Source organism: Papaver somniferum, chromosome 4, assembly GCF_003573695.1.
Source record: "Papaver somniferum cultivar HN1 chromosome 4, ASM357369v1, whole genome shotgun sequence".
In the NCBI taxonomy this organism is placed as follows: domain Eukaryota; kingdom Viridiplantae; phylum Streptophyta; class Magnoliopsida; order Ranunculales; family Papaveraceae; genus Papaver; species Papaver somniferum.
In genome coordinates, this window is record NC_039361.1 from 32,320,474 (window position 1) to 32,337,032 (window position 16,559).

The 16,559-nt window shown below is 34.4% G+C and overlaps 1 protein-coding gene across 1 annotated transcript; it reads left to right on the forward strand.

Annotated features, from left to right (window-relative positions):
• The first annotated feature begins 1,954 nt into the window (after nt 1-1,954).
• On the forward strand, nt 1,955-6,788 carry LOC113272297 (cytochrome P450 71A1-like). The gene is made up of 7 exons (XM_026522153.1): nt 1,955-1,996; nt 2,157-2,228; nt 3,458-3,501; nt 4,166-4,196; nt 4,247-4,315; nt 6,023-6,700; nt 6,783-6,788. Exons 1-7 carry the CDS (start codon nt 1,955-1,957, stop codon nt 6,786-6,788), a joined length of 942 nt encoding a protein of 313 aa, XP_026377938.1.
• Nucleotides 6,789-16,559: the final 9,771 nt, after the last annotated feature.

Genomic DNA, 16,559 nt, shown 5'->3' on the forward strand with positions numbered 1-16,559 from the left:
CTGGTCTGGTCTCAATTTTTTTTTAATTATTTCTTTTTCTTTTTCAATTCTTTTTTCTTTCTTTTCTTCAACTTTTTTTTTTTGGTATCTCAATCACTCTATTTCACCCTAGCAATGGTAACAAGTTGATTTGTGAGCCCACCTAATCACTTAGAGAAACATATTTTAAAAAGAAAACAAAATAAAAACAGAAGTGAAAAGGACTCAACGAGATATGGCGAAACTACCATTTATTTCTAACACCTGAGCTCTGTGCTTTTATGAATAGACTCTTTAGATGTTTCCACCTAATCGGATTGGTTCCTCAACTCCTACAACCAAGATGCTTCCATCCACTTAGATTGGTTAGTGCCATCCTTAATGAGCATAAATTTATAGGCTCTGGAGTTTATTTTTTGCAACTAACAAAAAGTTTCTCCTATACCCCCAAACTTAAATCCAACATTGTCCTCAATGTTCTAAAGATGAAATTAAAAGCATGAACAAGGAGAAACTGTTACCATTTGAAGCAAAAATAGTTAAGGAAAGATATTACCGTGTTGCATGAGCATGGGTTACCTCCCAAGAAGTGCTAAATTTAAAGTCTTCACCCAGACGTCAATTACTACAAAATGGCTAATTACCATTCAAATCATATATCAATAGTCGAAACAACTGTGGGTCAACAAAATCAAACAAAATTTCCACAATTATTAGACAACTGCATCAAATCAGAAAAATGAACAGACATAGCACATCCTCATCAAAGGTTTCCTGCAAGACAATTGGGTTTTTTCTGTGGTGTCCACTTGCGCTTCATATGAGTGTCTTGAAAAACAGATTCTTCTGAACTATGGGTTTCTAGTTCCTGGATTTCCTCTTGGACAGTATCAGGAGGATCAGGTTGTGGAGTCGGAAGAGGCTCAAGTAATACCTCAGGTACACTAGGCTCGAGTCCCAAGTTAGGGACTTTTAATGGGGATACTTGACCATCACTACCCCCAAACTTAGGGTAGTCAGTATTTTAAGACAAACCTCTAATTTTTACTTGAATTTACGGATCCTCAGAGTCTTTAAAATACTCAAGAGATTCTTCTAGTTCATTACCCCCAAACTTAGGGTCATCATTATTCTCAGTAAGACCTAGCACTATGGCTTGAATTTCAGGGTCTGTAGAGTCTTTAAAGTACTCGAGATCTTCTTCTAGTTCAAGAGTTTGGTCACTTAACTGACTTATCTTTGGTTCGGTGATTTAACCGGTGTTAGGATATTTATTTCTGAGGATACATATTGTTCTATGACTAGATTTTTTTTGCTACTACCCATGTCGAACTTAGCCAGATTCTGTAGCTTGATCGTTTTTGTTCATTCATTACTCCACTCCTTTGAACTGGTCATCCTCTACAAGTTAAAATAGATATTTTACAAAGTTGCTCAATTATTAAGGCTTCTCATTTTTCCAGTAACATTGTCCAAATTTACAACAAGGTACCTTAATTTGTTTATATACACAAAATCATTTTGTCTATATACAACACGGTACCTTAATCAGTTTGTAGGTTTCCTTCTTTGAATAAAGTTCTCTCTTCCGATAAAAATAAAAAATAGAAATTTACATTTAGTCCCAAAGTTACTGGGCTTAGGATGCTTTAGTCCTGCCCTCTTAAGCCTGGTACTAAAAGATCCAAATTTGTCAAATTTGAAACGAGTTAGTCCATTTATGAACGATTCAGTTCAAAACTGAATTTTTTTGATGGAAAAAATACCCCTACGCTATTTCTTCCTCGTGATATAATTTCCATTTTTTTAATTTCATTTTAAACAGATCTCCGGACTGAAAAAAAAAATTTGAATCCTAATCTCGCCATCTCCATGAAAATGAAATCTCTGAAACTAAATATGATAATCAAAGAAACATTCGATGCATCTTGAAAAAACCTATATAGTCGTCACTTGAAATTCAGGCGAAAAGTTGATGATATTTAATTCATCAAATTTATTTGAAGATTTCATCATGGTAAGCGATTTGGAAACCTAATTACCGTTGATCGCTATTATTATTTTATCGATTTGGAAGTCAATTTCAGAATTTTTCACTTTGATTTCAGTTCGAGTTTCTTATCAGTTAGTAATTAGATAGATCTATGCTTATCTCATTATAATCTATATATATGCAGAGATCTCTCTTCAGGCACCTGTTCTCCGTTAATGGAAACCATCTGAATGTGTCCCATCTTAGACATGAACAGGTAATTACAAATCATACCTAACCTCTTAATGTTTGTATTTTAATTTTTTATTTGAGCTTGACTTTTTTACCGATTCTTTATTTTCCATCTTTTTGATTTGGTCATCTAGAGTAGTATTACTTCCCTGCATCTAGTATTATAGTTAAATAAGAATCCATGTCAATAGAGAATTTTACCTTGTCTAAGTAACAACATGTTCCTATTAGAATTCTAAGCGAATGCCCTTATTTATAATTATAATCACAGTAGGATATACTCGATTATGCTCCTGTTAATGGAAAGTTTTTTCTTATTTTTGACCTTTTTGGATTTTTCCTGTATCCTCCGTGAGCATGTGCTAATTAAATTTGACATATCTCAGTTCTAGTATCACAAAATATAAGGTACCAAATGGGAATCTTAAATACATCATCATTCGACTAGTAGTATTAAGGGAAAATACATATGTTATGCATTGGTTTTTTTTGCTGATGATTTCATCTTATGTTTTAAACTAGTATTAAAAGAGAATATGGTATGCATTGGATTTTTAATGCTGATGATAACATCTTATACTTTTGACAGTTCTAATCTCCATTACTACAGTAAAAATCTCTCTTTCCACTCGTTCCAATTACTTTAAGTTTAATTAACTTTTGGAAGGGTTTCATTAAACATTTGTTTAGTTATCGCGTCAAGTTTTCATAAGTGACCAAGGGATTCATGTCATTTGCATTTTTTTTATCTTTATCAGTGCATTTTATGATATCTTCTTGGTTTGATGTTTTTTGTCCTTAAAACTGTTTCTCGTTTCAGTTTTATGAAGTTGCTATTGGATTTTTTTTTTCTATTCTCAGTTTGGACTTTGGATCCCTCATTAACAGAGACATCATTTTATGATCTCTTCTTCGTGGTCGATACATCTTCCCTAGCTAGAGCAGCAGCTGTTGGGAAAAGAAAATAAAAATAAATCAGCAGCCATGGCAGATTTCTTTTAATAAAGATTGAGATTTTAAAACAATCCATAAGATATTGTAAAGATTAAGTAGGTTCAGTGAAAAATGTGAAAATGATTTTAGAAAATACAAGAGGTTGGTTTGACTTGCTGATTTGCATCCATGAGATCAAAAGGATAATGTATAATAGTCTACTAATGTTGGTGACTGCAATCTCTTCTTTGATCGTCATTCTATCTACTGTTGTAATTTGGATAGTTTCTGCATTTCACTTACTTGTTGTCTTTGTTACAGTTTAATTGGGCGGTGAAAACTCTCTTAAAAATGTACAGTAGCAGGTTAGTAAAATTCAATCCTTCCCTTCCAAATGTTGGATTTCGTTCTTGAGCAACTATTGGTGTTTGGAAAGCCGCTCTTTTTATTATTACTATGCATACTAGATCGGAAACTGCTGTTAGTAATGTAGTTTTGAGATTTGGTCATATGGGATACCTTCTGTTCTTGACTTATCATTTGTATGCATACAAAATAAAGAGCCACTTGTATTGATTTATCAAATCATATATTCCTGGATTGGTGCTTAACTATTATTGAAGAGTCATTGACTGTTTGTTGTGACAGAAATGACATGTGTACGTATTTGTACACCTATAATATAAGTGCACATTGTTTTACACATGTTACATAAGTGACATGTGTACATAATATCCCACTCTAGGACTCTTGATGAAATTTTAGTGAACAATCATTTTTCGTTTCTTTGATGTCGAATCAGTATGAGTCACCAACTCTTGATTATGATAGAAATTACATGTGTACATATTAGTACATTTATAATATAAGTGTACATTGTTGTACACATGTGATAGAAATTACATGTGTACATATTAGTATATTTATAATATAAGTGTACATTGTTGTACACATGTGATAGAAAATACATGTGTACATAATAACGCACCTGTAATACAAGTGGACATTGTTGTGCACTTTTTAATACAGATGTACATTGTTGTGCAAGATGCTGTTGCAGGTGAAACTTTATATGATTTTTCAACGTAAAAATGTGTTTGAAATTTCCAGGGTTGTGCTCCCCAATCTCCAAGCTTTGTTGGCCGCTTTCATAAGTTAACTGCAGAAGCAAGTGATCAGGTGAGTGGAGGCGGGAAGACTGTTCTTACTTCCTGGACTACTTCTAAACAACTTTTAAAGTCTGATCCTAGATATGAGGAATGAAAGTGAGACCTTGTGGCGCCCCAATATGTAGAGAAAACGTTGCGGAAGAAAAATACTGGGTCTAACTTTAAGGAAGACAAGCTTATCACAGATGCAAAGAGTAGAAGCTATCTTGAGTCATGGAGGATTAATGAGACTTCATGGGCGGAGTTCAGCAACAAGGTTAGTTTTTTCCCCACCAAGTGTCACTTTTATTGTTAGCTGGCATGTGATAGTTGTAGGGGAATCTTAATGTGTACATAGATGTACACCTGTCGATTGTTAATGTGTATATGGTTATACACCTGTTGATTATTGACATGTACATAGTTGTACGCATGTTTTGATTGAAAGAAACTTCTTTCATTAGAAGTTGGATCTGAAAATATTTTCTTGTACTTAACTGAATCAGAACTTCTTTGGGTGAGCATGTTCGGTTTCTTAATGTCGTTATTACTTAAGGGTTGTTCTAATATGTATGGATGTTGGATTATATATGTTTTTGTAGATGTGTACATAGTTGTACATCATTGTCCCATCTTCTGGATATACATCATGTTCTATGGGTATGGATGTTGGATTTTGTAGTTTTTTATAGATGTGTACATTGTTGTATATCATTGTCCCGTCTCATTGATATATGGACTGTTCTATGGGTATGTATGTTGGATTTTCTATGTTTTTGTAGATGTGTGCATAGTTGTACACCATTGTCCCGTTTCGTGGATATATTGCATATTCTGTGTAAGTATTAGAATTGCGATTGTTTAGTAAATCACAGTACTGAGATGTTTTGAAGCCATTTTAAGTTTGTGCGATTAGGCCTAAAGGGATTAAGTCAGTAACTGATTAACTTTTTTTACTTTATTCATTTTCTTGCTTTGTCTCTTATGTGGTTGTTGGTGTAAGGTTAATCACTTCTTTTTCAAGCTGCGAATTCTTATGTTTTATTGTTTTGTCCTTGATACAGGTTAACTGCTAAACCAACCTTTACAATCCGGCTATTAATCAACTAGAGCTTGGCGTGGTTGATAGTTTTGTCAGTCTGTGTAGACTAGAGTGGATGTTGGCTACCAAGGATGTTGGATTTTCTGGATTTTTGTAGATGTCTACATGGTTATACATTAGTGTAAATTAAAAAAATTTATAAATAAGAATTATATAGTCATATAGGTACTCTTTTTATAGCTCTCGGAAAGAGCTTTCCGAATATATAAAATTTACGAATTTTGGACAAACGGTTCAAAAGATAAATTGTTTTTTAATTGTTTTTATGTTTATTAAAATTGCTGACATCATTATAAGTCACTGTGGACTAAAATGCAAATATTTGGACTAAATTGTAAATGATAAGGTTATTAGCATACTTTCCCATATTTTGGACTAATTTGTACCTAGTTGACTCGCGCTGGACTAAACCATACTTTTTGACTGACTTTTGGACTAAACCATATTTTTGACAAATAAAAAGGTTTCTAATATGAGCATAAACCATTACCAACACGATAAGCAAAGGATGGACGTACCATCTCTGCTTGTGGTACCGCAACAATGGTTAAGAGAAGCAATAGCACAGTATTCAACCTACACTTACTATCAGTCTCATTTCTAATACTTGCATTATCTATTTTACTTCTGTTTAAGATCCATAGAGTTTGTTCATTATCAAAATCATCCAATACTTATAAACTACCACCTTCTCCACCGACGATTCCGATAATTGGTAACCTTCATCAAATAGGAAAATTAGCTCATCGATCCTTCCGACATCTTTCTCAAGAGTATGGTCCATTGATGCTATTGCACTTGGGTCAATCGCAGACTCTTGTAGTTTCATCCGCGGAAATGGCAAAAGAGATAATGAAAAACCAAGATCTTGTCTTCCCAAATAAACCTTCTAGTACCGCTGCAAACGCGTTATTTTATGGATGTACTGATATTGGTTTTGCACCTTACGGCGAATACTGGAGGCAAGTGAGGAAGATTTGCGTTCTAGAGCTATTGAATGCAAAGAGGGTTCATTCATTCAAGAATGTGAGAGAAGAAGAAGTCGACACTGTAATCCAAAAGATATCGAGTTCATGTTCCTCAATGGAAGAGGGAGAAGTAGTAATTAATCTTAGTAAAGTACTGCTAACTCTAACAAACAACATAGTTTCGAGGTGTGCTATTGGTGCTAAGTATGAAAGTGCTCATGAAAACAAATCTGGTGAATTATCAAGAGAGATTTCAAGGTTGCTGGGAGCTTTTAGTTTTGGTGATTACTTTCCATCTCTTGGGTGGATGGATGTTGTTATTGGATTATCTAGTAAGCTTAAGAAGGTATCCCAAGAACTCGATGCTTTCTTCAACCAAGTCATCGACGAGCATCTCCTTGGTCAAGTAAGAGATGTTGACAAACTAGATTTGACGGATATTCTACTCCTTTCTAAGAAGGACAACCCAAATATCACTCGCAATAATATCAAATCAATAATCCTGGTTAGACCTCTCACTCTCCTCTAATCTTTTCCTAGGATATATCATATATATTTATTAACTAATTATTAACTCAATCATTTTTTTTGTCACTAACAGGATATGTTGGCGGGTGGAACTGATACAACAGCGACAATCATGGAATGGGCAATGGCGGAGCTCATTAAAAATCCGAAAGTGATGCAAATAGCTCAAGATGAGGTGAGAAGAGTAGTGGGAAACAAACATAAGTTAGAACAGGAAGTGATTAAAAGTGGATTGAGCGACCACGCAGATTTAGTTGCCAAAGCCATATTAAGACGCTCTAACCCTTAGAGCGATTAAAAGTGGCACTTGCTCTGGAGTTGCAAAAGGTGGGATTTGTAAAAGTCTTGAGCAGCTAGGCACTCGCTCTAGGTATCAACCAATTATCATAAAGCGACTTTTTTGGTCATTGCTCCAAAACTAGACCAACCACCCTACAGCAAGTGAAATAGCCAACGCTTTAAAGCTAGACCAACCACTTGGAGCCAGTAAAATAACCAATGCTTTAAGGCTAGACCAACCACTTTGAGCAAGTAAAATATTCATTGCTTCATCGCTAGATCATCCAACCTGGAGCAAGTAAAACACCCATTGGTTTTAAGCTCGACCGATGATCCTAGAGCAAGTAAAATACTAGTTCATAGATACATAGAACAACTGGCCTGCAATTGATTGCTCAAGTTTTTAAGCTACCAAATTTTTGTGCTCGCTCCACCGATTCTGCATTAACTGTTCTGGTGTCTGATTTAGATAATCCATCTTTAGTGTTTTGATTTAGATAATCCCACAATGTCATTAAAGGAAATTAATAATGAACAAATTATGAACCAAATTAAAAAGAGAAATAATTTTATTATACCACATAATTCAATCTACATCATTTCTTAAAAGAGTAACATTCCTTACAAAAAAAAAAAGAACAAAAATACATTCTAATCTCTCTCCACAATTTTAGAAACAAAAGCTGAAGAACACTACTTCAAATTTGAAACACCCATTGAAGTTCTTTGACTCTCCATGGACAGGCTGCAAAATACTTATAGATTCATGCTGCTGTGACCTTCTATCACCAATCTGTTTTTTAGCTCTGATTTTGAGACCAAATAGAGCACTCATTCAAGATCAAGTCCATCCCGTCAAACAAATAATAAACTGGGTCCTGCATATACAAACAAATACAAAGAAGACAAGATCTAATTAGAATAAGGAAGCTAATCTGTAGGCTAAACTGGACATACAACACCAAGAACTGAATCAAAAGACCAAATAATAAAAACTGTTAATTGGGTACTTTTTCTAAACATACCCTTCAAGATTAGATCCATTTGCAGTAAATCTCACCTGATTTATTCATTCCAACAAATAAATCTAGGAAAAGAATCAGATTCATTTGGCAGTAAATCTCACCTGATTTATTCATTCCAACAAATAAATCTAGGAAAAGAATCAGATTCATTTGGAGAAAAAGACAGAGATTTAAGAACTTGAATATGCATGAATATGGTTGTGCAAATTGATCTTAAACCATATTCATACTGCTGGTACAAATTCTTTTCAGAAGAAAACAACTCTATCAAATCTGAAACTCTCAAATTAACAGAATAAAATAAAATCAATTCAGCATAACCGATTAAATAATTCAAAGAAACATTGTCAGCAAATCTATTAGCTTACACATTTAACAAAATAATGAAAAACGAAATCAAAATCAAAATCACCATAATCAAAATAGATTTAATTTAAAAATTCTAAAGAATCATAAAAATTTACTAATCACCATAAGCAAATCTATATTTTCTTTTAATTCGCGATCTATATCAAAACAAAAACAACAAAATCTATAAAAAATATTGGCCATGATTCGAGAATGTCTTGGTTTTTCGCGGTTAATTAACATGGAAATGAAAAATCCATGAACTGAAACGACCATAAATTAAATTTAGAAACCCCACATCATTTATCCATGAAATGGACCTAATGATAAATAATCATATCAGACCAATTTTAACTAAATCAAAAGAAACTAGAAAACTAAAAACGGATTTCATGATTAATAGTTCTCAGACATCATAAATTGATTAGGGAGAAGAGCAAAAATTACAAACTCTAGTCCCCAATTGTGTCCTCATCGAACCTTTTGAATCACTAAGAGACTGAAATCTAACAGATGATCCATAGAGATCTATGGACTGAGGGAGGAAAGGAAGGAGGCGCTGAAGTGGGAAGTGATGAAACGTAGGGTTAGTGTATCAATAAATAGAATGGCACTAGGCGTAAAAAAGGAAACATCTGTGGTTAATAAGCAAAACTATTAGGGTTTTACCTCAACTATCCACTAAGACACAGCCAAACGAATGTTTGCTTTAGCCCCTATTTGATTGGCTAACAAAGTCATGCTGGTAACCACGTGTATTGGTGAAACAATCTAATGGTTTCTCTTGGCGTTATACCTAGGTGAACGAACAAAATCACTCAGATCTAAATAAATAAAACCCCCAAAATGAAACAAAAATAAAGAACAATATGAATCAAACCCAAAAGGAAACTCACATACAAAATGAAACCCACTACTTATTTCTTTTTTTGAAGGAGAACTCAGTTAATAATTCAACAAACAAACAACAAAAATTCAAGATGAAAAAAATGAAAGAAAAACCCAAACTCAGTTGAATAACCAGAAATCTCAACTCTTCAATGATCATTAGAGTTGAAATCAGTAAAGATTCAACATTTTAAAACAAATCCCTAACTGAAAAAGGAGGAAAATAAAAATTCCAAACTCCTCAAATCATCATTAGAGTCAGAATCAGTTACAAGTTTAACCATTTAGAAGAAATTAAAGATAGATCTCAGTACCTATCTAAATGAAAACGAATCATATTTTCTGATGTGAATTAAATTGGTTCGATAACAGAAGTTTAAAATAAATCGCTAACTGAAATAAGAAGGAAAAAAACAATCTTCAATTAAGTAATATTTGAACTCCTCAAACCATCATTAGAGTCAAAAATCAGTTATACGTTTAACTGTTTAGCAGAAAATAAAAACATTTCTTAGTAACGAATCATAATCTCTTGATGGAAACTAATTTGGTTTGATATTAAAAATTCAATGTCAACAAAAATTGAAGAGAGGGTGTTGAAGTTTAAAGAAAAACTGGTTGAGAGGGAGAGAGACGTGAAGGTGGTTGAACTCTTCTGGGAGAAACGGGATCGACTTTAGCAGGAGCAGGGGAAGTGGAGATGACTTAGATAAAGGAGGCGGAGATTGTGAGGAAGGGTTAGGGTTTTCTTTCCTTAAGGATTCATATATAGCGTATACAGATTACGCAATCTCGAGAAGATCCAACGGCTCACAATGAGGTCCAGGGCCTTGATTACTAAACGTGCGTTTTGCACGTGTAACGTTTCTTGATTAAATATCGGACACCGACATCCAAAAAATTTAAAACTAAAAAAATATTAATATGCCAGAAGAAGACTTTCTCACATAAAAAAAAGTAAAAAATAAAAAATAATATTAACATTTCGTAGAACTATTCCTATAAAAATAGAAATAAAAAAATTTCTAAATATTTCTAAGCTATTTTTTAATTAAGCAATTGCATGCAGATAATAAAGCCCATTGATTTAAGTTTTTATTTCCTATAATAAAGTGACAACTCATGCATGTCATCTATCAATTTAAACTTATCAAAAGATAATAAAAAATATTCTTTAATATGATATTTCTTTCCCTTCTAACCATAAGAATTTTTTTTAAAATTAATGTTGTTTCCATTTATTCAAATTTACCTTTCTTAATCTCAAATCTAAAATAAATTCCACATTATTCTCCATATTTAATCATATGTAGTAAATAAATGTAATTAAGATTTTTAATTTAATATTTTGAATTAGCTGGAACACAAATTATTAAGTTACCAAAATAGTTCATATTTTCCATTTTTAATTTTATTATTAGTTCATATTTTAATTCAAAATCCATACCAAATTTTCATTAATACCTGTGTCAATAAAGGAAAGTAAATAATCTATCAACATGCCAATAAAGACACATGCAATGAGTCATTAACATAAGTTAAATTAGCCTAAATAAATTGTTTAATGAGCTTGGGCTTAGTAGTCTGACTTCGACTATGATATTGACGCAACACTTCGATTTTTCGGGCAATGGATTTGGACAGAACTCGGGCCCGAATCCAATGTATTCGCCGAGTTTACCCAATGTGGAGATCGCCGAGTTTACCCAATGGTTGGATTCATTGTTCTTAGAAGATTTCGTCTTATAGTAGTCCACTCCCTCACAGGTTTCGAACTCGGAGCCACTTTCTTTCTCGAAGTTTCCAAAAAATGGTTTGTTTAAGGTTTCAGGGAATTTTTCGATGGAATCTTACTTGTAAATGGTGGATTCATCGTTCTTACAAAGTTTCTGACTTATAGTAGTCCACTCCCTCCCAGGTTTCGAACTCAGAGCCACTTTCTTTCTCGAAGTTGCCAGAAAATGGTTTGTTTAAGGTTTCAGAGAATTTTTCGATGGAATCTTACTTGTAAATGGGTGGATTCATCGTTCTTACAAAGTTTCTGACTTATAGTAGTCGACTCCCTCCCAAGTTTCGAACTCGGAGCCACTTTCTTTCTCAAAGTTGCCAGAAAATGGTTTGTTTAAGGTTTCAGAGATTTTTTCGATGGAATCTTACTTGTAAATGGGTAGATTCACAGTTCTTACAAAGTTTCTGACTTATAGTAGTCCACGCCCTCCCAGGTTTCGAACTCGGAGCCACTTTCTTTCTCGAAGTTCCCAGAAAATGGTTTGTTTAAGGTCAATGCATCCGTCGAAAAGTGACGCATGAGGTCCATGCATCCATCGAAAGGTGATGCATGTGACAATGCATCCATCGAAAAGTGATGCATGGGGTCCATGCATCCGTCGAAAAGTGATGCATGGGGTCCATGCATCCGTCGAAAAGTGATGCATGAGGCTATGCATCAGTTGAAAATGTATGCAAGAATGATATTCAGGAACTTGAATAAAATTTCATGAGGTCGATGCATGAAAATGGTAGCATTACAAAAGAAAACATTCCAAATTACATTCCCATTAAATAAGAACATTCCAAATTACATTCCCATTACATAAGAACATGGTAGCATTACAAAAGAAAACCATCCATCTAGTATCCCAAACGAGTTATGAGAAACTTTCGAAGAATGCGGTAGTGAGCTTCGTATTTGAAATTTTTTCCTTTCCATCTTCGCCATTCCAACATCGAAAATTAAAATAATAAATCATATGCAAACATTTAATTCTAATATACAAGGTTCGGCTTGTATTTTAATTCACACACAAGTCGAACCTGAATAACATTAAGTTCGACTAATAATTTCTTTCCCATATAAGTCGAACCTTAAAATTTTACAGAGTTCGACTCAGAATTTCTATCACATATAAGCCAAACCCTACAATGAATTTATAGACAGTTGGCATTGAAAAAATTACTGTCATTTTAATCAAATGTCCATTGACTTTAATCAATTTCACCCGTTATCTATCAATTTTATCCAATATCGCTCGACCTTACTTTGTTTTCCTTCGATTCCATGGGTTTATATGGTTAACTATTAAATCAAACCGGATGTCTATCTAGTTCACTTAATTTAGTTTTTTATCAGTCAATCTTACCTTATGTCGATCGGACTCACTTAATTTGTCTCGAATTCCATTTCTCCCGTTATCAATTACTTTATCCGAATTCGAAACTCACCATCATTGTAGTACAACGGTAAAGTCACTAGGTGATATATCAGTGACTTGAATTCAAAACTTGCCCTAATGACTTGAATTCAAAACTCGCCAACATCAAATTTTTTACGGATAACAAGAAGAAAAAAAACGTTAACGATACGTATGAAATTCATTTTGCCCAAAAGGGTGTGTTTAAGGTTTCTGAGAATATTCCCATGGAATCTTACCAGTAAATGGTGTGATTCATCCTTCTTACAAACATTCAGACTTATAGTAGTCCGCTCCTGACCAGGTTTCGATCTCCGAGCAAGTTTCTTTCTCGAAGATGACGAATTTGTGTGTGTGAACTAAAGCTACTTCATGACATGTGTGACTACTCTAAATTATTTCATGACCTATGTGACTAGTCGAAATTCAATCCGAAAACACAAAGAGAAAGCACAAATGCACGAAGAGAAAGCACAAATAAAACACACTTTCTTATGATACCCTCTCCAAGATAGAAGGTGAATTAAGATGCACTTGAACTAATCTTAAGATACTATCTCCAAGATTTCTTGGACTAGTTAAGTTCATATTTAGTACATGCATTTGACGACTTTTTATTTATGTGGGCATAAATGGGATGTCCCTATAACCCTTCGTCCCTCCAAAAAATGCGCACGCAAATCGGCTAAATGTGCAAAAACGTCGATCGGCATTATGTTGGCACAAAATAGAAGTGTAAAATGTAAATTTGATTGAATATCATATTTTGTCAAATTTAGATTATTCGCGGGTCCAATTTCTTCAATTTTAATTGAATTCATATTAATTTTAGGGTTCTCATTTCAATGAATTCATATTAATAGTAGTCCACTTCCGGCCAGGTTTCGTACTCAGAGCCACTTTCTTTCTCGAAGTCGACAAAAATGGGTTTGTTTAAGGTTTCAGAGAATATTTCGATGGAATCTTACTTGTAAATGGGTGGATTCATCGTTCTTACGAAGCTTCTAACTTATCGTAGTCCACTTCCGGCCAGCTTTCGTACTCAGAGCCACTTTCTTTCTCGAAGTCGCCAGAAAAGGTTTTTTTAAGGTTTCAAAGAATATTTCGATTGAATCTTACTTGTAAATGGGTGGATTCATCATTCTTACGAAGTTTCTGACTTATAGTAGTCCACTTCCGTCCAGCTTTCGAAATCGGAGCCACTTTATTTCTCGAAGTTGCCAGAAAAGTGTGTGTTTAAGGTTTCTTAGAATATTCCCATGGAATCTTACCAGTAAATGGTGTGATTCATCCTTCTTACGAACATTCAGACTTATAGTAGTCCGCTTCTGGTCAGGTTTCGATCTCCGAGCAAGTTTCTTTCTCGAAGATGACGAATTTGTGTGTGTGAACTAGATCTACTTCATGACCTGTGTGACTACTCTAAATTATTTCATGACCTATGTGACTAGTCGAAATTCAATCCGAAAACACAAAGAGAAAGCACAAATGCACGAAGAGAAAGCACAAAGGAAACACACTTTCTTATAATCCGTATGAAAACCTGAAACCCAATATCCACCGTCCAAAAAATTGCACAATCCGTATGACTAACGTGCTTCAATAAAAAACAAAACAAAAAGTCCTAACGATTTGACTCGCTTCCATCCTCCTCTTTTCACTTCGCTCAATCCTCCTCTCTTCGCTCTTGTGATTCTTTCTTTTACCAGTCGAGACTCCAGAGGAAAAAAAAAACCCTTTGATCTCCACTTCTCTTCTCTCCTTGACTGGTTCTCCAGCACCAATACTTTTAATCCTAAAATCCCTTTTCTCATCTTCACGATCTGAAGACCTGGATGTGGTAAAACCCAATTTTTGTTGCAGCAAGAACCCTCATTTCCTTTGATTTACCTTATGTTTTTCTCTAATCGGAAGAATTAGCAAAACAAGGTACTGAAATTTAACCTTAATTTTGCACTTGATACTATTATTTATAACCTTACTTTAGATTCTGTAAAAAATAACCCTAGACTTTGTTTTTCGCCTCTAATATTTACGGGTTTTGGTTTCGTTGGTGATTGAAGGTGTTTTTAACACAGGTAAACGCCCATTTCTTTTAGATCTGTGGTTTTTTACTAATTTTGCGCTCAGTAAAAAAATAAAAATAAATTCGTACCCTGATTTTAAACATGGATTTTGTTTGTTAGTAATTTCTAATCAAACCCTAGGGTTTCATTTTCAGTTTCCATTGATGTAACTAGATTTTAATTCATTGGCAAGGGCATCGATATTTGATTATCAATTTTGGCATTTCAATTTATTTGTGCCTGTTTGATGAAGGAATTATCCATGGATAAGAGTTGGATTAAAATGGGTAGGAGTGAGGAGGCATTCCGCGAGGGAGTCGTAAACTTCCTAGACTTTGCATTTGAGCATATACAACCTGGGATTGAATCAATTCGTTGTCCGTGTGTGTACTGCAATAACAATGGCTTCTTATCTCGAGATGAAGTACATCTACATATATTGCGTCATGGGTTCACGAAAGGATATACTAATTGGATATACCATGGGGAGGCAGAGGGAAGGGAACCTTTGGGTACTGCTAGAACAGTTGAAGATGACTTGCCGGAAAACGACGATTGGGATGAGTTGCTAGGTGCTATTGTTGGAGGAGTCCGAGCAACCCCTTTATCCTGATTGTAAGAGTTATTCAAGGTTATCCTTTACTGTGCACTTACTTCGTATTAAGACCTGTGGTGGATTGGCTAACAAATGGGAAGACAAAAGACAATATAAAAGCTCGATTGAACCTACAAAGGATGGGTATACGGAAGGACTTATGGGCGACGAGAACAGGGGATAAGTATAGGGTGCCAAACGCTTCATATGTGATGTCGAACAAGGAGAAGGATTCATTTTGTAAACTTTTGAGGGAAATTAAGGTTCCTGACGGGTACGCATCAAACATTTCTCGATGTGTGAACCTTAAAGAGCGGCGGCTTATTGGTATAAAAAGTCACGATTGCCATGTTCTATTGGAACATTTGTTACCAATATCAATTCGTGGAAATTTGCCAGATGATGTGTGTGAAGCAGTGACTGAGTTATGTATGTTTTTCAAAGTTCTGTGTGCTACTGTCCTTAATATGGCTGACTTAGACAAACTACAAGACAGTATTGCAATCACATTGTGCAAGTTAGAAAGGATATTCCCCCATCTTTTTTTGTTGTGATGATGCACTTGCCCATTCATCTAGTAGAACAAGCAAAGGTTGGTGGTCCGGTGCAGTATCGTTGGATGTATCCAATTGAGAGGTACGACTATATCAATGTCATTTTCCTTGGAAATTTTATCTTTTCTGTGATCTGATGGTATTTGTAAAGATTTTCTATTACGGTTAGTGTATATACACACACTTAAGGTACTTAAAAATTTAATAATATATGCTATTTTGGAATAATACTATCGAACATGTAAATAGCTTGTGAATGGTTGTTACTTTAGTCAGGAGCATATGCGATTTGTCTAAGTGATATCGCAGATTTTAGCTATGGATGAATTTCCAAATGAGGCTTTATATATGTCATAGTTACACTGATATCAAAGATTGATCGACTTTCACTAGTTCATTTTGGTTACTGTCGATTTAGTTGTACTTTGTTTATGGGGTACACAATAGTTTTTCTATCCTATGTATCAGGTACTTGCGGAAGTTAAAGCGTTATGTGCGGAATAAAGCTCATCCTGAAGGCTCGATGGCGAAAGGGCAAATAATAGAAGAATCTCTCGTATTAATTGAGCGCCATATGAATAGTGTAGTTACGAAGTTTAATCAACTTGGTATAAACGAGGATAACACTCGATTTCAGTCAGCAGTTAATAAGTTGTCTGTTTTCAGACAATCCGGTGAATTTCAAGGTAAGAAACGTGTGGCCTCGTTTTCAGAGGAAGAGTTCCAACAAA